Genomic DNA, 21,230 nt, shown 5'->3' with positions numbered 1-21,230 from the left:
TACTAACTGGGTACTAGCTTGTACGACGCATCCACTATGGGAATCATGCCTAATAGAGATGACACCACTCCCAAAAATCCCACCAAGCCTGGAGATAAATTTACGTATCCCAGAGAGGAAAACGGGATCCAGAAATCGCATCCGTTTCGTATAGTATCCAGCGTTACGTCCTTGTGAACTATCATCCACTGCAAAATAGTTCTGAGTCTGTTGTATAACATATCACTTGGTAGTTGATCTTTAAATTCCATATAGTTTGGCAAATATGGATACGTGGAACATCTGCTGGTATGAATCTGAATCAACTGGAATATCTCATAGGCATCGCGAATCAGATTCATTATCAGTGCATATAACCACAGTTTGTAACTAATTTCGGACCACTTTGCTTTGTTGATTTTTGCTAGGCCAACTCTCCCGATCCACAGCATGTTATCTGCTAACAGATAGAGGGCCATATTGATTCTGGAGAGAGTGAGTGTTAATCTTAAAGTCAAATCTGGCAAATTGATGGTGTTAAGTGCTCCGTATATTGAATCGAGACTGCGTCCTAGGTGAAATACTGAAATTAATATAAATAATGTTAGGAAATTATATTATTATTTTTAAAAAAGTAATCAGTAAATCACATTTTCATTAAGCTCATTTTTTTTAATTAATATATTAAAAAAATCTATTTAACAATCAAGATTTATCTTAATGAAACTTTGTAAAATGATTTTTATGTATTTCATAAAAATATAATAATACAATTTAATAGTAATAATAAAATATGTTTAAAGATGAGAAATTACATATAATTTTTATAAAAATTTGAATTAATATATAATATTTGAAAAATTTTAATAATACAATAATTAAGATATTTTATCTTTTTTTTTTTTAACTTGAACAGAATTGTCAGTACATTTTTATATATATAATATAAAAATTATTAAAAAGTAAATAAAATAAAAAACTGGTTATATTCAACAAAACTATTTTTTAGGTTGGATATGCTTTCCACAAAAGAATTTTTTTGAATTTATTACTTTTAACAGCTATTTGAATTTATTACTTTTAACAGCTATTTGAATTTACTATGTTAATTCATAATAAATTTTTACAAAAAACTATGAAACAAACATACCCATCACACAATTCATAAGAAAATCATTTTTTTTTAAATAAACTTTTTTAACCCCAAAAATTTTTTTGAAGTCAGCATGTTGAAAATTCCACCTAGAATTTCTAATAAAAATCTGATAAAATTTGGGGCAAATATTTTCCTATAACATGGATAGTTTTTCATTGAATAATTTTATTAAAGTTTTTTTAATATATAAAATTATATTCCACATATTCTTTTTTCAATATAAAACTCAATTATATAGAATATATATTAAATATTTTTATAAATAAGAATTTTAATAGAAGATTTTATAAAAACAGTGTGTAAAATTAATTTTTTTCATGTTCTTAAATTTTTTAATTATGACAGCCATTAAAATTTATGTATTGTATATTAGATGTGAATTACATGCAATTGGATAGACAATTCATTTAAGTGTATTTAATTTGCATTGGACAAATTAGTAAATATTTAAAGCATGTCTGCTGATTCATAATACAGTAATTTGAAAATTTAAAACTTATCCAAATAATAAAGAAATATACTATTTATACAATGTATCATTTTGTTTTTTAATTATTATTAATTTAAAAATGAAAAATTCTGTAGAAAAAACTAATTTTTTGTAGAATCCTAGAACCTATATGTACTTGGTATATATAGATGCAAAGATATTTTTTAAAAGTTTGATTTAAAAAATAAGCAATATGCAATCAATATATTTTTGTAGATTGGAAGTATATGTAATTTATACATACTCAAAATGCATATCATTAAATACATAAATAAAAGAATAAATTCTGTCATATGGGAAGCTTAAAAATTGGAAGAATTTCATCCAAATTTTAAATTTAATATTTAAAAAAAATTAATCTATATTAAACTATAGTGAAATGTGGAAAATCTGGAGGTAAAAATTCTGGATAATCAAAAATCCGGATTCAGCCATCAAAAAATGGATATTAACCCTTTCGATGGTAAATTCATTGCTGAAGTTCTTTTGATGATCTAACATTCATTAAGGATTCGGGCCCACCAGTGGCCAAGTGGTTCTGTTCCCTAAACACTGGGAGTTCGGTCGTGGGTTTATGCCTCATCAGAATGGGCTGGCCACAAAGAGTTTTCCGCTCTCTAGAGAATTTATGAAATTGTTTACAAATGTATTTAGTTTTGAAAATATTTTTTATTAATTTTATATTTTTCTAGAATGCTTTGTTCAATAAAATAACATAATATACAAAAATTATTTCATAATTTTTGTATATTATATGCTTTACACAAAATTCAAAAATCTTTTTACAGGTAACCCTGTATAACACGGGAGTTACGTTCCAAAAAATTGCCGTGTTATGCAAATCCGTGTTATACAAAACAAAGAACTAGTGCGAAAAGGGGGGTTAGGTTCCAAAAATTAAAAAACATGCTGTTAAATCCTTATTTAAATCAGATTTATTATTCATTTTTCATAGGTAAAATACTTATTTATTATTTAAGTAAATATTTTACCAGAGGATTATTCATCCTATATGATGACCTCAGCATGAGCATCACCAACTGGTAACAGTTTTTGGGTGCATTCGTTAATAGTGGTCGCTCTACAACGGGAGTGTGCTGCTGTTCGTAGGCATTCTTTTGCCATTGTTTTAGGAACAACGGTGAAAGAAAGATGGCGGTGCCCACACTATCAATAATATCATGATGGAAGAATCTATAATTCTAAAATGAGCTTTTAGAGGCAAAAGAAGGGTCCCAATTGTAAAATTTAACCATTAAATGGATTTGAATACTCTTAAAACAAATATTTGTTTTAAGAGCATTCAAAGTAGCCACAAAAACAATTAGAATGCTTGTGCAGAGTTATGCGGAGGTATAAAAAAATGCACCCTTTATTACATTTCATGTTGTACGAGGGTTTTACCCAATTCCCGAACCGTGTCAGAGTGAATCTGTGCTATAAAAGTGCCATGTTATACAGGGGTTACCTGTACATATATAGATCTATTAAATTTATTTGTTCTTTCAGACTCAAGAAAATTTTTCATGAAAGAAAACTTGCATTACTACAATGATCCGTAGAAATGCAAGTACATCATTATAGTTTATAAAGAAATATTTTATCGTATCTAATGATCAATTATCAGTAATCTTTTCACACAAAAAAACAAGAAATACATACATGCATGAACTTAAGCACTTAATAAAAACATTTCTGAGGAGGAAAAAATGCTTTTACCTAGTTAAGTTCATGAATACATATTTTTTTCTTCCTAATAAAGTGTTTGCATATATGTAAACTATAATAATCTGTTCTAAAACCACATTAGAAAATGTGGTTATGTCAATAAACTGTATCTTCTAATAAATTAATAAAAATTTATTAAAATGTATTCTGGAACCTGATATTTAAAACTATTGTGAAGCTGTTAGAAAAACTCTTCACTTTAATATTTTCAGTCCTTAAGAGTATACTGCATTTGATTAATAGCTATAAAGAATTTATTAGTTAAATTTATTAACTGAAATCAAAATATTTCAGTTAATATAACTAATATAGCAATATTTTATATTCTTATGAATAATTTAAGTATTCATAAGAATATAAAATATTGTTATAATAATTTAATTACCACAGTTTGTAACTAATTTCGGACCACTTTGCTTTGTTGATTTTTGCTAGGCCAACTCTCCCGATCCACAGCATGTTATCTGCTAACAGATAGAGGGCCATATTGATTCTGGAGAGAGTGAGTGTTAATCTTAAAGTCAAATCTGGCAAATTGATGGTGTTAAGTGCTCCGTATATTGAATCGAGACTGCGTCCTAGGTGAAATACTGAAATTAATATAAATAATGTTAGGAAATTATATTATTATTTTTAAAAAAGTAATCAGTAAATCACATTTTCATTAAGCTCATTTTTTTTAATTAATATATTAAAAAAATCTATTTAACAATCAAGATTTATCTTAATGAAACTTTGTAAAATGATTTTTATGTATTTCATAAAAATATAATAATACAATTTAATAGTAATAATAAAATATGTTTAAAGATGAGAAATTACATATAATTTTTATAAAAATTTGAATTAATATATAATATTTGAAAAATTTTAATAATACAATAATTAAGATATTTTATCTTTTTTTTTTTTAACTTGAACAGAATTGTCAGTACATTTTTATATATATAATATAAAAATTATTAAAAAGTAAATAAAATAAAAAACTGGTTATATTCAACAAAACTATTTTTTAGGTTGGATATGCTTTCCACAAAAGAATTTTTTTGAATTTATTACTTTTAACAGCTATTTGAATTTATTACTTTTAACAGCTATTTGAATTTACTATGTTAATTCATAATAAATTTTTACAAAAACTATGAAACAAACATACCCATCACACAATTCATAAGAAAATCATTTTTTTTTAAATAAACTTTTTTAACCCCAAAAATTTTTTTGAAGTCAGCATGTTGAAAATTCCACCTAGAATTTCTAATAAAAATCTGATAAAATTTGGGGCAAATATTTTCCTATAACATGGATAGTTTTTCATTGAATAATTTTATTAAAGTTTTTTTAATATATAAAATTATATTCCACATATTCTTTTTTCAATATAAAACTCAATTATATAGAATATATATTAAATATTTTTATAAATAAGAATTTTAATAGAAGATTTTATAAAAACAGTGTGTAAAATTAATTTTTTTCATGTTCTTAAATTTTTTAATTATGACAGCCATTAAAATTTATGTATTGTATATTAGATGTGAATTACANGTATTTTTCTGAGGTCTGTCTTATCAGGTAAATTACTGTACACAGTGTATTCATTAATTTTCATTTTCATGTAGTAAAGGCTCTATGCCTTCATAAAGGACGTACTTTTCCTTTGTTTAGGGGTATTTGGGCAGTTTATTCTCTGTTATATTCTCAAGTAAACAATACATACAAGTACAGTACAGTATTTTCTCAGGAAACACTCGTACTTATTTTTTTAACTCCATTCCCGATAACCCAGCATTTTCACAAACTCGGACACCCTTCGGTCCACATTAGGCCGAGTTTACGAGGTTTTACTGTATAAATTAGATTAAAATCTTCAAAAAATGGAGTAATTATAATCATCATCATCATGATAATTATTTAGTTAAGTTTTCAGATATTTGATTTATAATATTACTACTACTACATAAATTTAATGTAAAACACTAAATAACATTGTAAGCCTTTGATGATAAAAGTACTTTTTGCTATTTTTTTTTAGGCTTCATCAGTTATTTTAATACAATATGTATCTTGTAACTGATAAAGTCTCAAATAACATAAGAGAAGTCCTTTTAAAATCAAAAGCTTTTAATATTGTTTTGTATTTTACATTAAATTGCATTAGCTTACAACATCAAGATCATACATATTTGTATTACTGCTACATTAAAATACTGTAATGAAATCATGATGAATATGCTAAATAAAAAATAAATGTTTTTTACAATGCATAATTTTAAATAATAAATAGTCATAAAGCATAATATTAAAATGTTTACCTTGTCTAATTTATTAATTTACTTTTCATACAATAAAAAAAATCATATGTTATTTACTCATATATTTATATTTCAATAATGCTTCAAATTTAAAGTTTTTATTTTGTATTCTGAATCAATAAACTAAACAAATATATTTAATATATTTTTTAATAATATTCAGCATAATTACGCATGACACAACATGTTAAATATCTAACTGTTTTTATTAGTATATTGTGCAATAAGATTTTCTATTTTTTCCCTTTAACTAAAAATTAGTTTACTTCTTCATAAAAGTATAGTTTTTGTCTTAACTACAATTAATAATATTAGATTGTTTACAATAAATTTCTTGTTAAATTTTTATTTATTAATTTTATAACATAGTGTTAAATGTTAAAAAAGATTTAAAAAATTTAGATGATAACAATCTGAAAAATTGCATTAATAAGTTGCATGTTTAATGTTCTGTTGAATGAAACTATTTACTAATTATTAATTTCAAATAATAATACCATTGTCAACCGAGTATAACCCACTACACCCAACATGATATAGGAATTGAATGATCTTGGCATTACTGTTTAATTTTATTTATTGTACATTGACCATAAATTAAATTTTGAATAATTTTTTAATTATACAAAAAAGTATTTTAAATTTAAAATTGAAAGTGTACATAATTTGTTGCATAAAAATTATCCCTTTCAATATTTATGAGAAAAATGATAGCTTGATCTGAAATGATTAATTTGATACTTGATTAATTAATGAAACTGTTTTCAAGTTATTATAATACATATAATAAATTAATCATAATTAAGCAATTACACTTTCATATATTTTTCAAGATTAATACCAAGGACTGATTTAAATTTGACTTTAAAATATTATTCAGAATAAGCATAAATTTATATTTATTTATGAGTTTGTGATAAGAATCATATTAAAACTTTCTGTTTCAAATTTTGGCTTTAAAATTTTAGAAAAGAAATTTATTTTGAAAGATTTATAGGCAATAACAAATTTAAAAATAATTTAGAATAGATTAAAAATTATTTTTAATTTTCAAATTTCACATATTATATTTTAAGTGTAAGTTTTTACAACTTTACTCTGATTTTGCTTAAATTTACCAGACCATTTGCTCTTTCTTTTCGTGCAAACAAATCATTGATAATTGATCAGTTCATGTAAATATTTAAAATATATTCTTACAATTTAAAAAAACTATTGACACATTTTTAAATAGATTTTTAATCAATATTATCTATTTTTTTCTTTGAAGACTAACAAATTTTAATTTAGAAACAAAATTTTTATATTCATTTGATAATTTGATTATTTTCTACTATAAATAATATATAATGGTGTTTAACATATCAAATTAATGATACAATTTTGAAATTAACATAAACTTAATCTAAATTATTTTTGTGAAACAGAAGAATCTTGATCTAAATTTCCATGTCAGGAAAAATTTCCTATTTGTTGTGTGAATGCTAATTGACAATAGTTATGACATGAAAGTGTAAACAATAGTTGATATGACTGTTATGCAAATGAATTAATAGGAAAAAACATCAATATATTATATAAAAAATTTATCAAACATTAACTTCAAAAAAATATCATTGTATATCAAAATCCTTATAAATTATTTTTTATAAATTCATTTTAATGAAAGATATATATGCAACACCACATAATGATAATTGCAATGTACAGTCAGATGCATCAAATTTTTGACAGTGAAAAGATGTGGGTAAACTCCATTAGCTTTGTAGAGGGATAGGTATATAGGTTACATAAAAACAAGGTGAAGGAATTGCTATAACATGAATTATAGCAGCAGATGCACTGAGATTGTGATACCTGTAAAATGATTAAACTAATTTAAATTGTGGAAAAAGTTTTTAAAAACTTAAAGCTGAGAGTTGCTCTATGTATTTTTTGATGTACACCAGAGTATGATCCCTTACAAAACAAATGAAACATAGCCTCATCTTTTCACTGTCTAAAATTTAATGCAATTAATATAAAACTATTTTAGGTGTATACATAAATTTATTAAATTTGTGTCTAAAATTTTGATTAATTTGGTCATTTGTTGAATTTTATTCTTAATTTACATAAATTTTAAAAATTTTCAGTCTTAGGTAAGAAATTTTATTTAAGCGGGTGTAGAAATTGGATAGACCCAAATAAACCAACATTTTATTAAGAATTACATATTACAAATTTTAAAATGTTTGATATTTATTAATTCATTTTATGGAATTTGATTTTCTGATTTTCTGAATTTATTATTTAGAATGTTTAATTTGTAATTACACATTCTAAATATTAAATTCAAAAAACATTAACTGAAGAAGATCAGTAAAATCTGATTGAAAACATTGTTATTTCAATTTGTAGCTGGATTTACCAAGGTTTAGTTTATTGGAAAAAATTTTATTTGTTTTGATTCAATTTACATAGCTCAATTAAAAGCTAAAACAAATAAGCTGTTAATCTTTAAAACTTTCAATGTCACAATTCTAGTCTTTTTATTATTATTATTCCTTTTAATCAATCATTTTCTGAAGCATTAAAAAAAATTAGAATGGAAACAAAACAGATTTTTATCATTATCAAGCACTGTGTTTCTATATACTATTCTATTTAATAAAATGTCAAACTTCTGAAGGCAAAGAGTCTGTGGTTTTAAAAATATTAAAGTAAATAACTTTCATACTTTCTTTATTAATATACTAATTGCATTAAAATGTTTTAGTACCAAAAGATAAAAAATTAAAAACTGAATTCAATTTTGCTAAACCAAAAATTATTAAATTAAGAATTATTGATTTCTATATATAGAAACTTTTTTTCGTTTTAAACTTTTCTGGAATAGAGATATTTTAAATAGCAGCTCTTACATTTAGTTTAATTTGCTAAAGAATTCACTGATGATGAATTAGTAGTTATTTGTTTCAATTCTTTTTCCTTTAAAATAATATGAAATTATAAAAAAAAAAATAAACATTATACCATATTTAGATAACAGAATTAAAATGGATAAAATTTATCATTTTGTGAAACTATGATACTTTCTAATTAAACTAAAAAGCAATTTCAGCATTTATATTTCTTGAAAAATTGATATATATAATCAATATCAAAGATAATACTAAAAACATATTAAATTAAACCAGAGTTAGTGTTGATAAACAAATTTCCATTAGTACATTAAAAAAAAAATATGTTTTATTCTTACTATTTTTTACTTATAGAATAAAACTTTAAAAAATTTCCAGAATTATTTAAATGAGAAATTTGACTTTCTATAATATATATAAATTCAAGTACTAATGAAGAATGCATTTCAATTTAAAGTGCTCATCAACTCCAATAACAAAATCAACCAATTTACAATAATAATAAAAATTACAAAACTATTAATATTCTTATAAAAGGACTTCATCACATTATATTTTAATACAAATATTTTAAAGGGACAATAAAAAAGTCCACATTGATGAAAAAGTTCCACAAAGACCTACAAATCTACATCAAATTTTTAACTAATTCAATAACACTTTAAAACATTTTTAATTTATATAAAATTTATATTTGATGTTTATTTTAAAATTTTATCTGACTATTAATTGAGATGATAGCAAATTTAACAGTAGACTTTTTAATTTTAGCAAAGAAATCTTAGACTAAATTATAATCTTCTATACTATTTAAATTTATATAACTAAATAGACTTAATTTAACATTCAAATAATTTGGAAATCAGTTAGTAGTAAATGTAAATGCTAAAATTACTACTAATATTCATTCATTCACTATTAAAGCAAACAAAACGTAACAGCAACATATTATAGAAAAGTTAAAAACCAAATGAAGTTTATAGTGTAATATTTTCAGCTTACAAAATATTTTTAGTTTTTTAATTATTTTTATTTATTTATTAAAATAAAATCTCTTATTAGTTTATTAGATATTTATTTATCAAACTCCACTAAAAAATTTGTAATCAATACACAACACAAGATATGCAAATTCAAATCTAATTTCATTTAATGAATACAAATGTATAATAATTAAATTCTTAATCATTATATATAACAAACATTACAGTACGGAAAGCTTCCATCATTATTGTCACAGTTACTTTAGCCTAATGTCTGCTATATCTGATATGAACTAACACTATTAACAGAATTAAACAACATAAACATCAGTTTGTAAGCAAATTTTATTAAATTAATATTTTAAGTAAAGAAAAAAAGCTTATCTCCACAACTTAATGTTCTTGTATTTTTCATTATTCATCATATCCAATGTTAATCCTTTTTCACATACTGTTTAAATTATTTCAAATATCTTTTGGTTTCATAATTATTAACAATTAATGAAAGCTGCATTATAAAGAAAGCAGAAGTATTAATAGTGATCAAATAAAAGTAATCATGAGATTAAATACAGGTATTCCTCGTATAACATGGTAGTTATGTTCTGAAAAAATGCTGTGTTATGCAAATCCATGTTATATGAAACAAAGGACTAATGGACTAGGGCAGGGGTGGCCAACCTGCGGCTCGCGAGCCACATGCGGCTCTTTGAAGGATTATTTGTGGCTCTCGATAAATGTACCCGAGTTCCCTTTTCATTTTTGTGTTATTATATTTTAAAAAATTATTATCATTCCGTATGTGTTTCAAAATGTCTTTTAAATTACTAACAACAAAATATGAAAGATTAAGTGCAACATTGTAACAAATTTCATTTCTGTCCAAGTTAAGAATGATATGACTCATCGAAAACTGCACAAACGAACATAAACAGTGACGTAATCGTCCGTTATCAACCGACTCCAGACTGATTTTGAATTTGTAAACTGTCATTGCAATGGACAGCTGACATTGTGCTCTGGAAGAAACAATTTGTATCACTCTTGCTACGGATATAATTTGTAATCTGGAATTTTTTGCATATCTTTTTAATACATATTTAATTGCGGCTCGCGAAAAATTTCAAATTTTGAAAAATGGCTCGGACTATCAAGGAGCTTGGCCACCCTGGGACTAGGGTTAGATTCCAAAAGTTAACAAAAGTATATTATTGTTTTTCGTTACTAAGAGAAACATGTTTATTAAAGCAATCAATAATTAACTAACAATCACAATTAAAAGTAATGTTTTATGCATTGAATACTAATTTTAATTAAACAAAAGCATTTTCTTTTTACAAAGTATTGTCATCTAAACTTTTTTGTTGATCTTGGTTCAGAAATATCAGCAATGTCTTCATTTTTTTAAATATTTCTACCATAAAAATTTTTTATGTATGACAAAATAAAAATATGTTATTAATCAAAAATTTGTTCTAGCAAGTTGTGTTTGTTCAGTTAAGTACCAAGCGATTTTTTCCAGAATTTGTGTTCAAATACCAAATTGTTTGAGTTGGGAACAGTTCAAGTACCAAGATACTGCCATATTTCATTCATCATTTTTACAAATGGTAGCTTACCTATGGTTAAAAAAAGTTTAATTACACTTACCTAAAAACATTTAAATAAACTTTACTAAATACAAAGATTAATCTATAAAAACAAAACACAGTGAGTCTTAAATTAAAGGCTAAAATCTGAAAATGGCAACAACACCCAGTTGATAAGAAAGCTAGGACAAGTAAGAAAAAAATTGCACTAACAGTTTTCATTAAAGTAAACCTGACAAAAAGGCAAAAAACAAATTAAAAATTTCAATATTCTAAAATCTGTAGGCAAATTTCAGACAACAGGCATGCTTACTTGAAGAAAAAAATATAGAATAACAGAGCTTGTACATAAAAATTGTGAAATTTTGTATGGAGAATTTTCCAATTCTCAAACTGTGTTAGAGAGTGTTGTATGAGGAACATCTGTATAGTGGTAAATGAAAAACAATTTAATGTGACAAATAATAAAGATAAACTCAATGAATATCTTATAAATATAATAAAAATTACAAAAGGACTGGAATATACTTAGCCTACAAGATTCATAATAATATCAGTAGCATACATAATCAAGCATTAAACTAAGTGGGATAGATATGGTGAAATGGTGAACTATAGTGGAATCCCAATTAACAAAACCCATTTTACTGAGGTTCTGCATTATCAGGATGAACTATTCAAGACTACTGTACGAACAAAGATAAGGAAACACAGAACAGTACAGCTTGTTTCATAAATCTTGGCTAGGCAATGAAGGATTGCCTAGCCACTTGAAAAGATTCTAGAAGTTTAAAAAAAAAATTTTATTCTAATGACTTCTCATGAAATACATATTTTAAAAATGATAAAGCAAGTTTTAATTATAATCATACTTGTATAATGAAAAAAAAATTGATCAAACAAACTGTCATTATGCAGGTATGACAATTTACTTTGTGAAGTAATTTTGTCCAGGGTGAAATCTTTTTAAAATATTTTTTTTTAAATGGATGGAAATGAGTCTTCTCTTAAGAATATTATATTCAGTGAGATATTTGAAAAGTAATGTGTAAAAATTATAAACTGATTTAAAATAAATAATTTTAATTTTAAATAAATTTATTTCTCAAATTACAAAATATTTATTCCTTAAATATTTTGTAAAGTTTAAAAAGAAAGAGATGAATAGCATTTAGAGATTTTAATAAAATATTTAGAGATTTTATTCAGCATGAATGTGATTCAAAATTCTAATGATTATAACATATTCTAATTAGCAAGTCATATTCTGATCAAAACTGAATTTTTAATGGATTCCAGTGAGTTGTCATAAAACTTTGATTTATAACAACTTGCTTGTATTTTGTTAATAACTTTCCCCAAATATTAATATTTCATGTTATTCAAGATGTTATGGCATATAAAATGAAACTTTTGTCAAAAAAGAAAAAAATCCTGTATCTTATAGGTGAAGTTGCAATCTCCTAGAGATTAATAAATTTCCCAAACAGCCTTCGGCAAGCTACATCTAACCTCCACTGGCTCAATTCTTTTTTTTTTTTAATAAAAATGTTATTGTTTAATTATTATTTTTTAGCTATATCCAAGCAGCTTATTCATGTATTTTATGTAGTAGAATTTAATAGTAAGTTTTAATTGTAGATAACTTCTTTTAAACTCTTCATTTTTCCTGAAAAATAAAAGTGTTCATTCCAATTTTTTTCTTTTTTTACCCAGAATACAGCAAAAATTTGAGGCTTAGTTCCAAAGGTAATAGATGTCCTAAATACAGAATAATTTTTTTTCTACATATTCTGTGTTGAAATATGGATGTATCTTATATGCCATAAAATATAGTATCCGAAGTATCCTCAAGTTCATCATACTTTGGATAATTAGAACGCTACTATTTTATATTTTTGCATTAATTCAAGTTTTAATTTACATATGATACATTCTATACTGATAAAAATTTTATTTTATTCTATATGTAACTTTTAAAGATTCCAAAAACATTTTATAGTGACAATATGCTTCATTAAAGCACCTTTATGAACAGTTGTAACAGATCAACAGTGGGGATAAATTTATCAATATATCATGCATTTCATATAAAATGAGTTTCTTATATGTATTATTAGTTCTTACTTAAAGAAATCAATATGTTGTTTTGTTATTTTTGCAAGAAATTAAATATTTTTAGCTTCAAATATTTCTTATTACCATAGTTTTTTGTTTTTTAATCTATTCATATTTAAATTCTAATTAAAAAACAAAAACTATTGACTATTCAATAGCTTCTTTTCAGAAACTTTACAGAAAAATCTTGTAAAATTGACAACATAATTTGTTCATGTAAAGCTGGACAACCAGGAACCATTTTGCCAATTCTTAACAGTTAAATCCACTCTCCATCAATTACACTTATGAGTTTCTCTGAATTCTGATTTCCAAATAATCATCTGTGGGAATGGATTAAAACTTATATCGGGCTCCTGTGTGATTTTGGAATTCTAATTTGGAATTCAATTCAAAAGCTTTGATTTTCCTATTGCTATTCATCTTTATTCCTGACAATACACAAGAATGATTCAAATGACCCAGATAAAATATACTTTTGGTTTTACTCACCAGAGGGTCAGCATCCAATAAAAAATGCGAATACAGGGTTCACAAAAATTATTGCGAAAATGCAAAAAATACTTCACTTGCACATATAGAATAATTATAAGATTTTGATAAGATATTATCTATATATATAATTGAAAGTTTTCAAAAATGAAGAAGAAACTCTGAAACTTTCAGCATATACAACTTGTACTGACAAGAACACAATAATGAACCGTTCTAATTCTATCTTAAAGACGAGCAGAGAAGAAGCCTTTGTTCATGTCAACAGTGAATAATTCAATTGCAGGTTACAGATATACATGGATAAATATTAAAATAATATATATAATATAAGATATTTTAATAACATGCTTTTAACCATATTTTTCATCAATGTTCTATTAAATTATCATACATATAAATATGAAAGATTTTAAAATAGCTATATGTATGGCACTTAACATCAAAATAGATCATAAATAAAACAAACCCTTTATATAAATGTTAATTAATTGTATCAAAATTCACAAGATTTGTACATTTCACAAATACTTTTGACAGATTACAACTGTCATCCTCAGATAAAATTCAATTATATTCTTACTTTTCAATTTCATCTGAGGATGATCGTTGGGATGCAATGAAAGTACTTATGAAGTATAAAAATCTTGATAATTTTAATACAATTAAAATTAATTATCATCAATAGACAAGACAGTATTTTGTTTTACTTATTTTATAGAAAATTTTTATCATATCTTTCCATATTCAAATGAATATATTATTTTTAAATATCTTAATTTTTTAATTTAATTATTAATATACAACCTGCCACTATATAGTAAGTAAAAAGCAGGAAATTCTAACAACAGTTTAATTTTTCAGTAACTGACCTTGATCTTTATTAACAGTTCTCACTAATGCAATTAAAAAAATAATAATAACTTGTATAAATGATTTTCAAAATTACAATATAAGAAGACAATAATAAAATCTTATAACAAATATTTTAATATGTAAATATATTCTATCTGTATGCTTTATTTCTTTGAAATTTTATATTCAGAGAAATTTGCATTTAAATTAAGTGTGAAATATTAAATAATTATTTTTAGAAACAAATCCAGTTTGAAATCATTTACAAAGAACAAATTCTGAACTACTTTCAATATTTCAGATTTTTCATCATATTTTCTTTTAACAATCTGCAGAGTGATTAACAATTAACGGTTAAACATTCCATAGCAATAAATTCTATATTTTACAAAATATATTATTTGTGAAAATAAAAATTAAAAAAAATCCAAGATGAAATATATTGGAAAAAATTACAAAATTAAGACTAAATAAAAAAATATTTTGAAGTCTCCTAAATGTCCATTCACAACTGTTGAAACATAATCAACACTAGTGAAGTCTATGTTTACAGGTCCTTCTCTGCTTACACTTATGAAAATTGTTTAATAATTCCTCAGTATCATTCCTGTAAAAATTCATTGTAAAAAAGCTCCATTAGTGTTCAGTGGAATAACTACCATTTGTACAACCTGTGCAATAGCACAGAGGCCATTGCAGCTAGGAGTCCTTGGGACCCATAGAGGCATGACTGCTTAGTAACCATATATTATTAGTACTCAGATGAGTAATGAATCTGGAAGTACCCAAAAATTATAAATGTTTGAATAATTAATAAGTAGGCACATCTTTTATTAACATGTTCATGACTATGACTAGGAACACTAAGTTTTCGCTCTATGAAGGACCTATCACATGCTATTGGTGTTTTCAGAGTAATCACATAGAAGTAGGTAGAGACAGATTTATTATGACAATGGAATGCATTTCAGACAGGTAGTCTGATCTTCTTCAGCCATATTGTTACNGCCATTTCTACTCACATTTTCTAGCTGTACTTAATGAATATTCTAAATTCTTCAATTTACTAACTTTATCCTTATCATGGCTGTATTTCTCCAATAACCACCACACTAGTCGACTTCCATATTGTAAAAATCTGAATAAATGTAATTTAAACATGCATTATTAATTTTTAAAAAATAATTTTTTAAATTACATTTTATTTTAAAAATACTACTTAAACAGATTTTTTAAAATTTTATATGCCTTGCTTCTAAGTCAAATCTTAAATTTTCTTTTTAAAAATGCTCTTAAACATTGAACAGACATTAACAATTCCAAATTTAAGGAACAGATATCTCAAAGTTTTGAAATTGTTTTGAGTTAATTTATTCAATAATAGGTTTGTAGTATGGGACATATGTTGTCACATAGAAAAACATTTTCTCTAGAGCAGTAGTATCCAAACTATGGCCTCAGACCAAATCCAGCCCACAGCATGTTAATCCGGATTGCAAATATATTTGACACATCACTGATAGAAATAATCCTGCTTTTTGTATATATGGAATATACAAATATTTGAGGTCCATCTACTTACAACTTACTTGTAGTTTGATCTGCCAATAAAAACATTTGGGCAGCATTGCTCTAGAATTAACCCAATAATTTAGGAAAACATTTTGTAGTATATCACAAAACAATGGCTTTCTAATTTGACTGTTTTAACAGAATTGATATATTGAAAAAAGTATAAGAAAATCTTAAATCCCTTTCTGTTTTACATCATCAAACGACATTTTGCCTTTATAACATCATACTGTATTATAACCCAATGCATACTACACTTTCAGTTGCACAATCTTTATTATAATGACTGAAATGGGCATGATAAAATTACTACTGTGTACATGCTGTGTGTGTAGCACACATCTCAGTGACCAAATGGAAAACACTCAATGCAACAAAGATGTTGGTTGATTATTGTCCAAAATATTTGAAATTGCAGATACCTTTTTGATGACCCTGTATTTACAAATTTTATTAGCTTCTCCAATAAAGCAAGATCTTGGTGATATTTAATTAAGTTTAGAAATTTCTTCACAAACTTACTGATTAGGAGTATTTCTTCAGAAATTTTTTGACTTAGAAGTGCTTATGATTTTATCTCAAAATTTAATATATTAATTATTAAAAAAATCGTACTCCTAGAACCTATTTTTGGTGCGAGGAAAAAAAAAAAAGGGGACTTCCTTCAGGTGAAAAGGTAAAAGGGAGTTTACTTTTTCACCTGAGGAAGAACTCCCAGAAGTTTGAAAAAGTTTGTGGTGAACTTTTTCTTTTGTTTTTTTTTCCTCACACCGGAAATAGGTTCTAGGAGTATGATTTTTGTAACACATTCCGGTGTTATTGTTGTTGATATTAATTATTCTTTTCAATTATGAAAATAATACAGACAATTATATGAAATGCAATATTTCAATTTAGTAAATACTTTCAACTCTTAATTACAGTCACTCCTCATTTAACAACCAAGTTTCATTCCTATGAAAAGGTCATTAAGTAAATTGGTTGTTAAACAAGGAGCTTAGCTATTTTATTTTACGTATACATAACAAGGCAAAGTATGGGAATCATATCAAATTTGGCCCTCAGAGTTTTATGAAATTGCAACATTTTGAGACTTCCCAAATTTAAAAAAAGTAAAAAAAAAAAAAAAATCCATGGATATGTATGTATGCGTTGTGTCTATTTTGCTTAATATCTCAGGATGGGGTAAAGATTAAAAATCAAAACTTGGCATGGTGGCTTGTATATGAGAGGCATTGATGCTGTTAAATTTTGGTGACGAAAGGTGAAGAGGGTGGGGAGATAGAGGGAGGGTCACATATCTCAAGAGGGATAGAACTTAATGAAGATTTTATTTGTTATTAACATTTACACTCTTTTATAAAACTCACCCCTATCTTCAAAATTAAGCTTTTTGTCATTTTATATTAATTAAAAACATAAAAATTGTGCTGATTGCAGCAAAATTATATTCCTTTTTGATTATAAGTTTTAAAATCAAACCTGAGAAAATTTGCTTTCTTTTAATATGAAGAAAATTGGTAACAAATCCGTAAAATATTTATTGTNTATTTTAATATGTAAATATATTCTATCTGTATGCTTTATTTCTTTGAAATTTTATATTCAGAGAAATTTGCATTTAAATTAAGTGTGAAATATTAAATAATTATTTTTAGAAACAAATCCAGTTTGAAATCATTTACAAAGAACAAATTCTGAACTACTTTCAATATTTCAGATTTTTCATCATATTTTCTTTTAACAATCTGCAGAGTGATTAACAATTAACGGTTAAACATTCCATAGCAATAAATTCTATATTTTACAAAATATATTATTTGTGAAAATAAAAATTAAAAAAAATCCAAGATGAAATATATTGGAAAAAATTACAAAATTAAGACTAAATAAAAAAATATTTTGAAGTCTCCTAAATGTCCATTCACAACTGTTGAAACATAATCAACACTAGTGAAGTCTATGTTTACAGGTCCTTCTCTGCTTACACTTATGAAAATTGTTTAATAATTCCTCAGTATCATTCCTGTAAAAATTCATTGTAAAAAAGCTCCATTAGTGTTCAGTGGAATAACTACCATTTGTACAACCTGTGCAATAGCACAGAGGCCATTGCAGCTAGGAGTCCTTGGGACCCATAGAGGCATGACTGCTTAGTAACCATATATTATTAGTACTCAGATGAGTAATGAATCTGGAAGTACCCAAAAATTATAAATGTTTGAATAATTAATAAGTAGGCACATCTTTTATTAACATGTTCATGACTATGACTAGGAACACTAAGTTTTCGCTCTATGAAGGACCTATCACATGCTATTGGTGTTTTCAGAGTAATCACATAGAAGTAGGTAGAGACAGATTTATTATGACAATGGAATGCATTTCAGACAGGTAGTCTGATCTTCTTCAGCCATATTGTTACAAATTGGTGGGTTTACAAACATTTAAAAAGTACATTCTAGTTTGTTGCTGATATGTGGATGGCTTCATTTTTGGGATTTTTCACAGGTGTGATATTGTGTTTTCCATACAAATAGCAACCAGGGATTAAAATTGTTGCTTAATGAAATTAAATGTGAAGCAAATAGTTTTAGCAGAGTAGCTCATATAAACAGTTATATTTACTTCACAATTAAATTCATTAAGCAACAATTTTAACACTGTTGTCATAATAAACCTGTGTCTACCTACTTCTATGTGATTACTCTGACAACATCAATAGTATGTGATAAGTCCTCCATAGAGCCAAAACTTAGTGCTCATAGTTTCATATTGTGTAACATAAGGACAAAAAGCAATTCACCAATGTTCATGACTATTGTATTGTGGACAGTCCAATAAACACCATAGGCCTATTTGTCATCATAAATGTTCTTAAAAATGTTTTAAGTTCATATAAATAAACTTTATGTCAATGTATCTCCCATGTATCTGCCACTGCTTGGACATAATGAGAATTTACCAAAATCAATTTTTTAAGCAAGAACAAGCACAAAGTTACAGAGGCAAAGATACTGAAGTCTCTTTTGGAGACATTTCATTTTGTCTTCTTACTTGTCTTGATATCATATATTCTAAAATATTTTGAAGATCCTTCAGTCACCTCAGCAGAAACTAATTAAAGCTACCATCTTACTGAAAAACTACAAAGAAAATCTCTCACAATCAAAAGAAAAATTTAAAGAATTTGATAAATAAGCCATAAAATTAGTAAAATTTGAACACCTACAAAATTCCAGGAGAAATATGTTGAATAAATATCATCACTAAACCTGATATATTATAAAGCTATATACCAACCAATGCCGAATATTATTGGGCTAGAAACGGTTTCTAGCCCAATAATATTTGGCATTGGTTGGTGTGTAGAAATATGTTGGAAATGATGTCAGTGTTTTGTCAAATTATGTGAAGACCAAAGCTTCTATCAAGTGCCAGTTTAAATAGGCATTTTCTATACTAATTTAGCTATAGTAATATCACAGTTTACAAATCAATTTGAGGGTCTGAATACAGTGGTAGAACATTTCATGCTATTCTTCCCTTGACCCTGTTGGTCTCAATTAATAATGAACTGCATGCAGCTTTAGAGAAATTTCTTGCCTGTTATGAAGTAATTTATCACTATCATTCCCAACGCAACTAACTTCAAGTCTTACTTAGAAAAAGATATTGCCAAAAGAGCTACAGCAAAAGAATTAGCAGGCCTACTTCTAACTGAAAACCATGCACTTGTATCCAACTTGCCTGATGATTGCTAGTATGGCTTTTCTACTATTTTTCCTAATAACTGCCCATCATTACGGCTTTTACTGAATGTTAATTTTCTAAACTAAATATTATAAAGAACTAGAACTATTTGAGAAGTTTAGTAGCCAAAACGAAACTAAGTGGTTTAACAGCATTACTTTCTATGGAAAATTCAGAAGCAAGAAAGACACTGTCTGGACTTGTAGTAAACATATCCACTCTCTTGGATAAGTAAGTCCAGAAAAATCATTTTAGGCTGCCAGTGTTCATCACAAAGCAGGCCCATAGCATTCTAAGGAAGTTTGCTACTTTTAAAATGAATAAACTATTTGCCATCTTATAATTTTAACTATATTAGCCTGTGTTGTGAAAAAGTTACAGAAAACTTAATGGGAGACTGTTTCAGAAATGTTTCACAGGGACACATTTATATGTAGTTGTGCTGCTACTAGTGTTGACTGTGTTCTAACAGTTGTAAATGGACATTTAGAATACTCCAAAATATTTTTTATCTTTACTCTTCAACTTTGTAATTTTTTCCAAATTTATTTTATTTTTAACAAACTCAGGGCATCTGCAAAATTTTGTCTTAGAGGAACCAAAACAAACACAGTTTAGATCAACCAGCCAATCGATTCATTAAAGTAATGTTTTTTAAATAGATTTGTTTTCACATACCATCTTCTGTTTCCATGAGAGTGAATAAAAAATAATCAAAAACTTCAACTACAGTATACTATAAAATGTGGCATCTTCAGACAGAAGAGCACATATGACTTAAGAACTAGACCGCTATCTTGTCACATACTGTAATTGCTTCTTTGTAATGAATACTAAAATAAATATAGTCTTACAAAATTACATTGTTTTAAGAAATTGTTATTCAATAAGGTAAAGAAGAAAAGGCCAGGCAGTACCCCTTTCTGAGATTTACATTGTTCTTCAACAATGTAAATCTCAGAAGAGGTAACTGCCTGACCTCTCCATGTAAGTATCCTTGAAACTTTTATTTGAAAACTATAAAAAAAAAAAAAAAAAATCAATTTTTGCATTTATAAAATTTGAACTAATTCTCTCTTTTAAAACTAAAGAAACACAGAATACAGTGGTACCTTGGTATACGTCTGCTTTAGAATACGTCTGATTTGGAATACGTCCTGTTTGGACAAAACAAATTTTGCTCGGTATACAACTTTTGTTCGGTATATGACTTAATTCAATTATATGTGCCATCTATGAACAAGTAGCACTATCGGTGTACTACACTAGACTAGACGTTCGTGGGGAAGAGGAGGAA

The 21,230-nt window shown here is 25.9% G+C and overlaps 2 protein-coding genes across 2 annotated transcripts in view; both read right to left on the bottom strand.

Moving 5' to 3' along the window:
- Window positions 1-2: 2 nt before the first annotated feature.
- LOC111638185 (peroxisomal membrane protein 11B-like) lies at window positions 3-458 on the bottom strand. Its single transcript, XM_023383860.1, has one exon. It carries the CDS (start codon window positions 456-458, stop codon window positions 3-5), a length of 456 nt encoding a protein of 151 aa, XP_023239628.1.
- A 3,276-nt stretch (window positions 459-3,734) lies between these two features.
- The window catches only part of LOC111638184 (peroxisomal membrane protein 11A-like), a 56,462-nt gene continuing 38,966 nt past the window's right edge, over window positions 3,735-21,230 (bottom strand). The window contains exons 2-3 of the mRNA XM_023383859.1: window positions 15,631-15,746; window positions 3,735-3,943 (exon numbers count right to left, since the gene is read on the bottom strand). Coding sequence (XP_023239627.1) covers window positions 3,735-3,943; window positions 15,631-15,746 — 325 coding nt within the window. The remainder of the gene's footprint in view (window positions 3,944-15,630; window positions 15,747-21,230) is intronic.

This window comes from Centruroides sculpturatus, unplaced genomic scaffold (genome assembly GCF_000671375.1).
Source record: "Centruroides sculpturatus isolate CEXI.00-Female unplaced genomic scaffold, Cexi_2.0 scaffold767, whole genome shotgun sequence".
NCBI lineage: Eukaryota > Metazoa > Arthropoda > Arachnida > Scorpiones > Buthidae > Centruroides > Centruroides sculpturatus.
The sequence above is the reverse complement of the archived record's forward strand: the minus strand, read 5'-3'. Positions and strand labels throughout refer to the sequence as shown.